The sequence below is a fragment of the Theobroma umbraticum genome, unplaced genomic scaffold (genome assembly GCF_002168275.2).
Source record: "Theobroma umbraticum cultivar Fairchild unplaced genomic scaffold, ASM216827v3 scaffold_56.0, whole genome shotgun sequence".
Classification (NCBI taxonomy): Eukaryota; Viridiplantae; Streptophyta; class Magnoliopsida; order Malvales; family Malvaceae; genus Theobroma; species Theobroma umbraticum.
The window spans coordinates 7,823,997-7,834,479 of NW_018397256.1; the positions used below are offsets into that span (position 1 = coordinate 7,823,997).

At 34.1% G+C, this 10,483-nt stretch overlaps 2 protein-coding genes across 2 annotated transcripts; one reads left to right on the top strand and one right to left on the bottom strand.

The window, feature by feature from the left end:
• The first annotated feature begins 5,289 nt into the window (after window positions 1-5,289).
• Window positions 5,290-8,436, top strand: LOC110411483 (Nucleoside transporter family protein). Its single transcript, XM_021421662.2, has 2 exons — window positions 5,290-6,768; window positions 7,339-8,436. The coding sequence occupies exons 1-2, from the start codon at window positions 6,270-6,272 to the stop codon at window positions 8,031-8,033; spliced, it is 1,194 nt and encodes a 397-aa protein (XP_021277337.1). The 5' UTR covers window positions 5,290-6,269; the 3' UTR covers window positions 8,034-8,436.
• A 341-nt stretch (window positions 8,437-8,777) lies between these two features.
• Window positions 8,778-10,236, bottom strand: LOC110411484 (Tetratricopeptide repeat (TPR)-like superfamily protein). Its single transcript, XM_021421664.2, has 3 exons — window positions 9,550-10,236; window positions 9,295-9,467; window positions 8,778-9,151 (listed from the first exon to the last, which is right to left on the bottom strand). The coding sequence occupies exons 1-3, from the start codon at window positions 10,102-10,104 to the stop codon at window positions 8,998-9,000; spliced, it is 882 nt and encodes a 293-aa protein (XP_021277339.1). The 5' UTR covers window positions 10,105-10,236; the 3' UTR covers window positions 8,778-8,997.
• Window positions 10,237-10,483: the final 247 nt, after the last annotated feature.

Consider the following 10,483-nt stretch of genomic DNA (forward strand, 5'->3'; position numbering starts at 1 on the left):
TATAAAATTATTAATTATAATATATATACAATTGTTTATATAAACTTATAATATATATACTTAAAGAAAGGCTTTGAGATTAGAATAGTTTTGGAATCTAACTATTTTTTTTAATTTCATAAAATTAAGTATAAATCCATATAGTTAATTAAATTAATTCATAAAATTATGATTATTAATTAACTTGTAATGTCTTTTAATATATATAGTTTATATATATTGTGTTAATTTATAAGAAATATAATTACTATTATATATATATATCAAAATACTTTTAGTGTATGTATATATATATATATATATACTTTAAATATAAACATCTTTACTTTCTATTTTGTGTTAACATTACAAAAATTATAATTTATAAAATTATTAATTACAAATATATATACCTTTATTTATATAAACCTATCATATATAAATCTAAAGAAAAATTGTGAGATTTGAAACCTAGTTATTTTTTTTTAATTTCATATAATTAAGGACAAACTCATATAGTTAATTAAATTAATTAATAAAATTATGATTATTAATTGACTTGTAATGTCTTTTAATATATATACTATTTATACATTCGGTTCATTTATGAGAAATATAATTACTATTATATATATACTAAAATACTTTTAGTATATGTACACTTTAAATATAAATATATTTCCTTTCTATTTTGTGTTAACATTGTAAAAATTATAAGTTATAAAATTATTAATTATGTTTGAGATATTTATTTTTGATTATTTAAATTTAAATTTTATTATTTGTGTGTTTTTATTAATTTAATTATTAGTAAATTATATGAAATATGTAAAAAAAATATTATTGAATATAAATATATGTATGAATTTTGGTTGAGTAATTTGATACCCATGAATAGTATTTTAATAATTTTTTATATAATCAAACTTTTAAATGGTTTAGGATAATTATAGGATAGTAGGGACGTATTAGGGTTGCGGTAATAATTTTTAAAATTATTCAAGTAGTTAATAAGGTTTGGATATTTTATTTCTTATAAAGTTAGGATTCGAGTATTTGAAAATTAATGAGTACCTTGCCTATTGACAACCCTAATTTTGTCTATGGGTATGCCTAAATTAAGAGCCCCACAACAATGCGTGCTTTCAAAGAACCTCCAATCAAGCTTTCGATTGTTGTAAATCTCAAGCTACCCAAATGTGCAACCTTTAATGGTGATTTATACAAGATATCAAGAAAAACACTAGAGGTGGTTATGGAATTTGCTTGCTGCTAGGGTTAGTGCTAGCTAGGTATAAAAGGTGTTATTTTAGCACTCTTCACTAAGAGAAAGACAAAAAACCAAGGTGGATGAAGAAGAGAGACGATCAATCGATGGCACAAGGAAAAAGGAGGTGAAATGATTTCAGGGTTTCTCTTTCTTGGCTGAACCCTTCCATCTCTCTTTTCTATGCAAGTCTTGTCACACACACCTAGAATCACCTTTTAGGAAAGCATAGAATAGTTCATGTAGAGGTAATTAGGTTTGATATAACTTTTATATTAATTACAAAAAATTACTTCAACTTAATTGAACACATTCAATTAAGTCTTTGAAGTTTATGACTTTTTCAATTAAGTCTAACTTAAACTTCAATTTTTACATTCTTAAATTGGTATGTTTTAAATGTATATGATCCATTAAGTTTCTAACATGTTGTCAAATTTTGAATTAAATGAATCAAATTCATTTGCATTTATCATCAATTCTCAAATTGATTAGTTCATATTTATAATTCAAGATTTTCATTTAGCAATGTGTCATGACATCCAAAATGTTAAGAAAAGTCAGAGATTTGACTCAACCTTTCAATATCAGTATGTTAATGTAATTTGATCCATCAACATCCAATATCTCAATAAGACGTAGAGTATGGTTTATTGTCTACTCTATAATTATTTTTATCCTTTTAGCTCTTGAAACTTGTTTTTTACTCCTTAATGAAATTCAGAAAAACTTTCTTTTTTCAAATATTCATTCTACCTTGGCCAATGATTTACATGAGTTAAAATATACCAAGAAGCAATAAGATGTTAGTTTCAAGTATCAAGTTCAATGAACCTATTCTACTAACAAATCCACATGTTAGTTTCAAGTATTTTCATATTTCAATTTATGAAATTGATTGTCCACTTCACAAGCAAGAAATAACATGTACTAATCTCTCAACTTCTATCAATATCCTTTTTCTTAATAAAGCATTGACTAGAAACTATTTACGAATTTTGCTTTGATGCAATGGGGATTTCATAATTATAACACATTATAATTCTTTTGTAAGGTATATAAATTTTGCATACATAAAGACTTAAGGTGTGTGTTAGTCTTAAGCATAGATTAGGGAGTAAATGAATAGCCTTAGGGGTATGTTTTGACACATAAAATATATCTCAAGATATTTAAAATAGACAGAGGTTTATTAACTAAATCATAAAGTGTTTAAAGTAGAGAATAAAATGAATAATAAATAAATACAATACATGCTCAAGCCTTATTTTGCATATTTCTTATAGAATATCTTATATTTATCATGAAGTCAACTAGGCTGTAAATTTTTTATCTAATCGAGGCTACTTTCACCAGAATCTTCAGGTCTTTTCTCATGCTTAAGGTGAGTTGCATGGTATTTTAAAACTAGATAAATTAAATTTACATTATGTTAGGTTCAAATAATTATAAAGGAGTAGTACTCCTAATTTATCTTCGTATTTCCATAGAAATTTATAACAAAGTGTTATTACTTTACCTCTGCATTCATTGAAAATATGTAAGTGAAGTAATGCCTTTATTAGGTGAAATTTATTTCATTATTCATGCAAAATCGGAGGTAAGGTTTATGTCTCCCTTTATTTTGTACATTTTATTTATTGTATTAATAAAATTTTAACAAGATAATTGGGTCCTGTGCGAATTTCCAGCCTTAAAAAAAATAAATACAACACATGAAATTGATCATCAAGATATTGTTGTTCATTGCTACTGCTTACCATATTGAAACTATATCGATAGAATTGAGTGATATATAGATTTAGTTATTGCTATTTTCTTACATCACAAGTTTATTGGACATAATGATATTTAGAATAGTCTTAAGACCAATTAAACTCATAAAGTTCTTAGTTACCTTAGCTTGTAAGTTGGCTGTAAGAATTTTTTTAATTTGAATTTAAATAATGTAATCCAAGGGAGAGATTATTAAATTTTTTAAAAACAGTTAAAGTGTGAACCTACATTATTTATTTTATACTTTTTATCAAAATTAGACTAAGTTAATTTAGTTTTAATAAAGAGACAATATTATAGTCCATGACACTACAAAAAAAACTAGCTTTTTCCGATGAAATTTTTCATCGGAACAAGTTGGAAACCCGTTGGAAATACGTATTTCCAACCGATTTTCGACAAAAATTTTTGTTGAAAAATCCGTCGGTAAAAGCCTTGTCAGTAATACTTTCCGTTGAAAATTCGTCGGAGATTGCCAACGAAAAATTCTGTTGGAAAATTTCGTTGGAAACTATGTAGATTGCTGAATGTCAGTCATAAAATTTCGTTGGAAATGAATCTCTAACGGAATTTCTTTACAAATTTCCAACGAAAAATTCCGTTGGAAAGTCAGTTCCAACAACAATTCAGTTGGAAAATTACGACTGAAATTTTCCGTTGGCCATACTTTGGCTACGAAATTTCCGTTGGAAAATGGTTCACCAGAAAATTTTGTTGGTATTTTTTTTCCGACGGGATTTTCCGTTGGAAATTTCCAACGGTATGTTCCGTCGGAAAAGAATTTCCAACGCAATGAAAATTCTATTAGTAATACTTTTTTATTACTGATGCTTATCCAACAAAATTCAACAATTAAAATTTCAATAATAAATGTCCAATTGACTTCCACAATTAATTTTCAAAATATATAATAGAAGCACAATAAATTTTTTCGGTTGAAAATCCGTCGCAAAAATTCATAAGGGAATTTCGTTAAAATTCCGTCAAAAATCTGTTGCAAATTTTCAACGGAAATTTTCCGTCGGAAAACCTCATATTCTTGTAGTGTAATATGATACAATAAAATGGGTTAAGCTCCAATATTATATGCAGGCTTAATAGTGTAGGTATGTGTAAAAAATTCTAAATCCTATGATGGGTGAGATAAGGGATTCACTAATCACTATGTATAGGTAAGGCTCTCCTTTTGTTTAAGAAACATTAAAAATCTCACTTGTTAGAGAGATGGAGATTAAAGAGGAGGAAAATCCTAATACATTAAATCCCAACATTTAATTAGGTTAGGTTGCTAAAGTCATGGGTCAAAAATGATGTTTTTATGATGCTTTTAATTTCAGCTTTGGTTGATCTTAAATTAAGTATAATTTGTTATACAAAAAGATTAATAATAGCCACATTAATGTTTTGTCAAGGAACTGTATTTGAAGATCAGTTGGCTCCATTATTGCAGAAAACTACAAGTTCTAGGAAACAAATTGCCCAGTAATTCATGTGGCCAGCAATACAGCACGTACCTAGAGTGCTGGTACCTATGAATTTGATTTTCTCATCCAAAAAATCAAATGTCACATAATTAATTAATGGGGAATATAGCGAAAGATCATTCATTGAGTTAGGCCTAGAAATATCACTTTAATCATCAGACTTGCGTACCATATATACCTTTGGCATGCATTTTGTGCAAATTGGAGAACAAAGTTCGAAAGTCAAAAAGTAACCACTTATTACCAAGAGCTTGCTATCTTGGATTGCCACGAAAACTATTAAATAAAAAGCTTAACCATTATTCCACTATTTCATGAATCCATGTATATTTTGGCTTCTGATTAGATGCAGAAAAAGAGGATGTTCTAGTAGATCAAGAGTTTGTCCTTGACTCCTTAGAAAGGAAGACAATTTTGGAATGTGTAGCAGAGGCCTATCTTTGAGAGTGTCATATAAAGCTAAACACTAAAGCCATTTGCGTAGCTGTTATAGTGTCTATGTCACGGTCATGAGTGTGAATTCTTGAAGGAAACAATCATGAATATCTACCGATCACAGTTGTGCTCATCAGGATAGCATTATTTTTCAATCAGTGGGAACAGAAACTGTTTCCTAGTTTCCTTTTCCAAAAGAAAATGTTGTAAAAATCTTATGTCCGTCGTCATACGTGGCTGCTGCTGCCGGCACAATGATGGGTGACTGCTTCATTGTTCTGTCAGTTATCGGCTTCCTTAAAAGTAAGAAAAAGTAGAGGAGGAAATTAAGGGGTGGAGAAGAGGGGAATAAAAGTAGGAAGCTATTACTAGTTGAAACGACACATGTCAAAAGAGGGGTTGATCAAGCTCTCTCTGGTGAAGATTTTTTGACATTAGAAGACGGAATCAAGTTCTGCAGATGGATGGCTAATCAAAAGAGGACCTGCTCAACATGCCGAAAGGACCTCTTCTTTCACTTCGCGACTCTTGACAGGAGCCTCTCTTGGTTCTTCTGCAAAGAAACTCGTATCAGCCTATCAGGACACTCAGCAGCCATTGATATCTCGCATTGTCAAAAAATAAGGAAATCTTTACAAAGGGGCAGCTGCGAAGGAAATCTCTAGGTAAATAGCATTGTTGAATCCAGGAATAATGAAAGGATGTACTATAGTAAATATAATTGTGTGACAATTGATTCTTTTATGTCCTTTTTGATCGAATGATCATTTGCAAGTCGTGAAATGATTGTCTCACGAGGTTAGAGATGTTTGCCAGCGCCCAGTAGCTCTGCTAAGATTCTGATTATTAACTTGACAATACCAGCATGCTATAACCCATGTGTAGAAGCAGTACAGCAATGAAAAAGGTACTTCTAACTCCGCCCATCCATTACTGTCCCCACACAGCGCATATTTTCTCCAAGCATGAGCCCCATCGATTCCAAATCCCAATCCATCAATCAAATCCATGATCAAAATTAGTAGAGCTGTCAGCTAACCAAGGGTCTCCAGCTTACCTTCCATGGTTAGTCAAGCTGGTCCAACGTTAGTGACCAGTTTCAGAAGGCAACTAAGTTTTGTATACAAATACTATATAAAGCTATTTCTTTTGACTAGCTAAGCACCCTAGTCTGGCAGATTCGTGCTTTATCAGCTTAGCTTGTTTATGCCTTTCTAATCAGCAAGTCAATTCATCATGTTCTACACCACTTATTGTGAAGCTTAAATTCCAACCGAAGACTGTTATACTTAGAAGAGAACCTTGAAGCCTGCAAGAAATGCAAAGAAATGGAAAACCCAAAGGCGCCAGCGAATCAGCCTGAGCCAAGGGACACTTACAAAATTGCTTACATGATCCATTTCTTGCTTGGTGCGGGCAATTTGCTTCCATGGAATGCTTTTATCACAGCTGTTGATTACTTCGGTTATCTCTACCCTGCCAAGCATGTGGAAAAGGTTTTCTCTGTAGGCTATATGAGCTCTTCTATGCTAGTTTTAGTTGTTATGATGAGTTCGGGTTGCTGCAGCCGAAAGTTGACTCATAGATTTAGAATGAACATGGGATTTTCCATGTTTATTTTCTCCCTGTTGGTTGCTCCAACTATAGACTGGGCATGGCATAGCAGCTCGTCCAAAGAACGACAGAATGCAGCCTATTTCGTGACAATTGCAGCAGTTGTAATATGTGGTTTAGCAGATGGCTTGATAGCAGGAAGCTTAATAGGATCAGCAGGAAAGCTTCCAAAACAGTACATGCAGGCTATTTTTTCTGGAACTGCCTCTTCAGGTACCTTGCTAACACTTCACTATTCAATTCCTACGCTGATTTTCCTATTGCTTTTCTGAATTAACAATCTGGGTTTTAAAGTATATTGATGACAAAAATAGAAGTGGTTTCAGAAATCATATGAGAAAGCGTGTCCTTGCGAATTAATGCTTTTAAGTTGGTCAAGATAGGAAAAAGAGCAACTTGTTTCTTATTTTAGTTATGGTAAAAGGTAAAGCTAATTGTTGTTCGACACAAATTGAGGAATAATCCTTTCTATTATGTTGTAGTACCTTTTTTTTTTTCTTTTGAAGAAGCTCAAAAGTGCATGCCAGCCTGAGGTAACATATGTACTAGCCTAGAATGTAGAAATCCTGTGAGCTATATCTTATCTTCACTATATGTCCAAAAAAGATCCCTCAGAATATGGCACTCATTCCATGCAAGTGCATCCTTTATTCTTCCAATCACCACCTATGATATTTGTTTTAGCTCCAATTCCCCTTGTTTCCTATAGAAGACCAAAACAGTTGCTGTGTGATCTGCAATGTGATTCTCAGTTATCTAACTAAATCAGAAATCTGATAACAGGTGTGCTGGTTTCCATCCTGAGAATAATAACAAAGGCTTCACTTCCACAAACCCCACAGGGCCTCCGAGCAAGTGCTCATTTCTACTTTATAGTCAGCACCACTATCCTGCTTTGCTGCATTCTCTGCTGCAATTTGCTATATAAGTTACCAGTTATGCAACAGCATTACAGACTTCTTCGAGAGGACCCATTTTGCTCCAGGCCTCAATTTTGGACCGTGGCAAAAAAGGTCTGCTGGCCAGCTCTCGGGATTCTCATGATATACATAGTGACCCTCTCTATTTTCCCCGGATTTATAGCCGAGAATCTTGAATCCAAGCTTCTTCGGGACTGGTATCCTGTTTTGCTCATCACAATGTATAACGTCGCAGATTTCATGGGAAAGTCTCTGACTGCAATATATGTTCTACAGAGCATTAAGAAAACTACATGGGCTGCCATAGCTAGGCTTTTATTCTATCCACTTTTCACTGCTTGCCTCCATGCACCAAAGTGGCTCAAGGGTGAAGTGCCAGTAGTGGTTCTTACATTTATGCTCGGATTAACTAATGGATACCTAACAAGTGTGTTGATGATCCTAGGCCCCAAGACCGTCCCAGTTTCGGAAGCAGAACTATCAGCAATTGTATTGATCGTGTTCCTGGGAATTGGTTTGGTCAGTGGTTCACTTGTTGGTTGGTTTTGGATCATTTGATCCTCTTCCTGAGCTCCCCTTGTCTCCGACTCATGTAGCTAGTTTTCTTTGGAAAAAGAAAAGGTTAGTTCTGCTGTGTGCTGATTTCGCAGACCTGAAGTCCACTCTTCATGTACTCAAAGCAAAGATGAAATCTGAATCTCTCTGCAGAGTCTGTGAAAACACCAAAAAAATAGAGCCTCTGTAGTGTTATTAGTTGGCAACAAAGGTGCTAAGGAAAATCTATAAAAAGCTTTGGAGTTTGTCTTCTTTAGTAATCCCACATTTGAGTAATTTGATCTCTTTTACTCGCCTCCATGCCCTGCTTTATGTCTCTAACGAAAATCAAGAACTCTAAAGTTGGATTAAGCATCCACCACCTTTGATTAATTAAGTCAAAAAGATTATGTAAATAGGATTGAATATTTTGTCTTCCTCGAACTTTATACTAGCTAAAAGCAATGAATAATGAGAAAACTCCAAAAACGTTAGGATAAAAACAGTGGCCTTTTTCTTTTGATCTTGATCAGTTAGGAATCAATTTCGGTGGCACAGGCACTTGGCAAACTTGATAAGATCAACAACTAGGAATCAATTCCTTCAGTGCCCTTCATGCTTAGTAGTATGGACGGCACAAAAAATGGTTGTTTCAATTAGAATTAACTTTAGGTTGGCTATTTGTATTAACATCTTAAAAACATTAATAATTGATAGAAGATGAACACTAACCTGAAAATTTTCACAGAGGCAAAAGAGGGAGGGAGATTCCAATGAAAAATCATTTCCATATCTTATTTTCCCCTTTACATTATACGGCTCTAAGAATGAGAAAGCAAAACAGAGCTCTCAATAACTACAACTCTCACTCTCTTCTAAAAGGCCAAAAAAATATCTAATTAAAAAAAGCTTAAAAGGAAAAACAAAACTTGAAAAGATATATTAACAAATGTCAGAAAAGCTAAATACAAGATATGTCACAAGAGTCTTAAGAAGCAGCAGCGAAAGGGGGAGGCGTTGCAGTAGCTCCATGAAAAGAGCTTTGCACTGATCCTTTACTCAAACTTGCCCCCGCTTCTTCCTCCTCCTCCTCTTCTTCTTCAGCATCCCAAAGAAATCTTGCATATGATGCCAGCACAAAACTGCAAATTTCATTAAAAAAAGAAAGATCCCTTTCCGTTAATCATGGTGTATTCAGACCACAAATGACAAAACCCATTGTTTAAAAGTATTAATTTTGGGGGGATTCAAGTTAAAAAAAACAACAAAAGAAAAAAACACTTACCAGTCATGAGGGGAAGCTTTAACAGCTCGATCGAAGTAAGTTTCAGCTCTCGAGCAATCTTTGTGAGTTTGCCAGATTAAATCAGCGTACATAGACAGAACATTCCCGTCATTGGGATTAGCCAAGATTGCCCTCCCGCAATATTCCTCGGCTTTCACGAAATCCCCACGAACCTGCTCCGAAATTCCGACATTAGATGAAACTCAAACTGGAAACTCATTTTAATCCTTCTTTTTTATGTAAGAAAATAGTTACCTCTTTTAAGAATCTAGCGTAATTGCTGAGGAGAAGTGAATTTCCAGGATTAGCCTCGATCATTTTCTGATAATACAAATCGGTACTACCATTTCCGTTGTTCGAATCCGAATAACCCCATTCGTTATTTCCACCATCGGATCCTCCACCACCACCGCCTCCGCCTCCTCCGCAGAAATTCCCTCCGCCACCGCCGATCCCACACCCTTCCTCCACTCCAAACGACGCCGTTCTCCACCACTCAAATCCAGCTTCTTCTTTCTCCACCTCCTCTTCTTCCTCAACACTGATCCCATTCAAGATCCCGTTATTGTTCTTCACAGTTTTCATTTTGGGAACCACCATGTCCCTCAGATCTGTCTCCGACAATGCTCTGTTCATCCTCCGACTCGAATCGTCGCTCGACCCCACGGAAATCGAGCTCGAACACGAAACTGTGAAGGAAACGGATCGGGGTCGGGAAATCTGGCGGGAAAACTCGGGCTCCGGCGATGGCTCCTTCGAGTGTGGAACCCATGAGTTAAGTACCGGCGTTGATGCGCTTCTTAAAAGCATTTTGTAACCCCAATGAAAGTTAAGAAATTAAAGGGTGAATTTTATAAATAAGCCAACGATCCGTGTTCTACTTTTGGCCCTCACTGCTCTGCTGCAGCTGCAGCGTCTATGAGAGAGAAATTGGGAAACAGAGAAGAGGCGGTGGACATTTTTATAGGAAGACTATGTGAATGCACGAAACAGATCTTGGCCGTTCATTTCAGTGATTGGATCTGACACGGTGATATGCACGTGGTTTTTCTGAGCTGGGTAACTAAAGAGCTGTTTGGTTGCGAGAAATGATAGAAGGAAATAGTTAATACTAAATTTAACATTTCCCATTATAGAAAAAGGGGGATTTATCTTAGCAGCAAGTAACTTCTCAATGAATATGTCTATG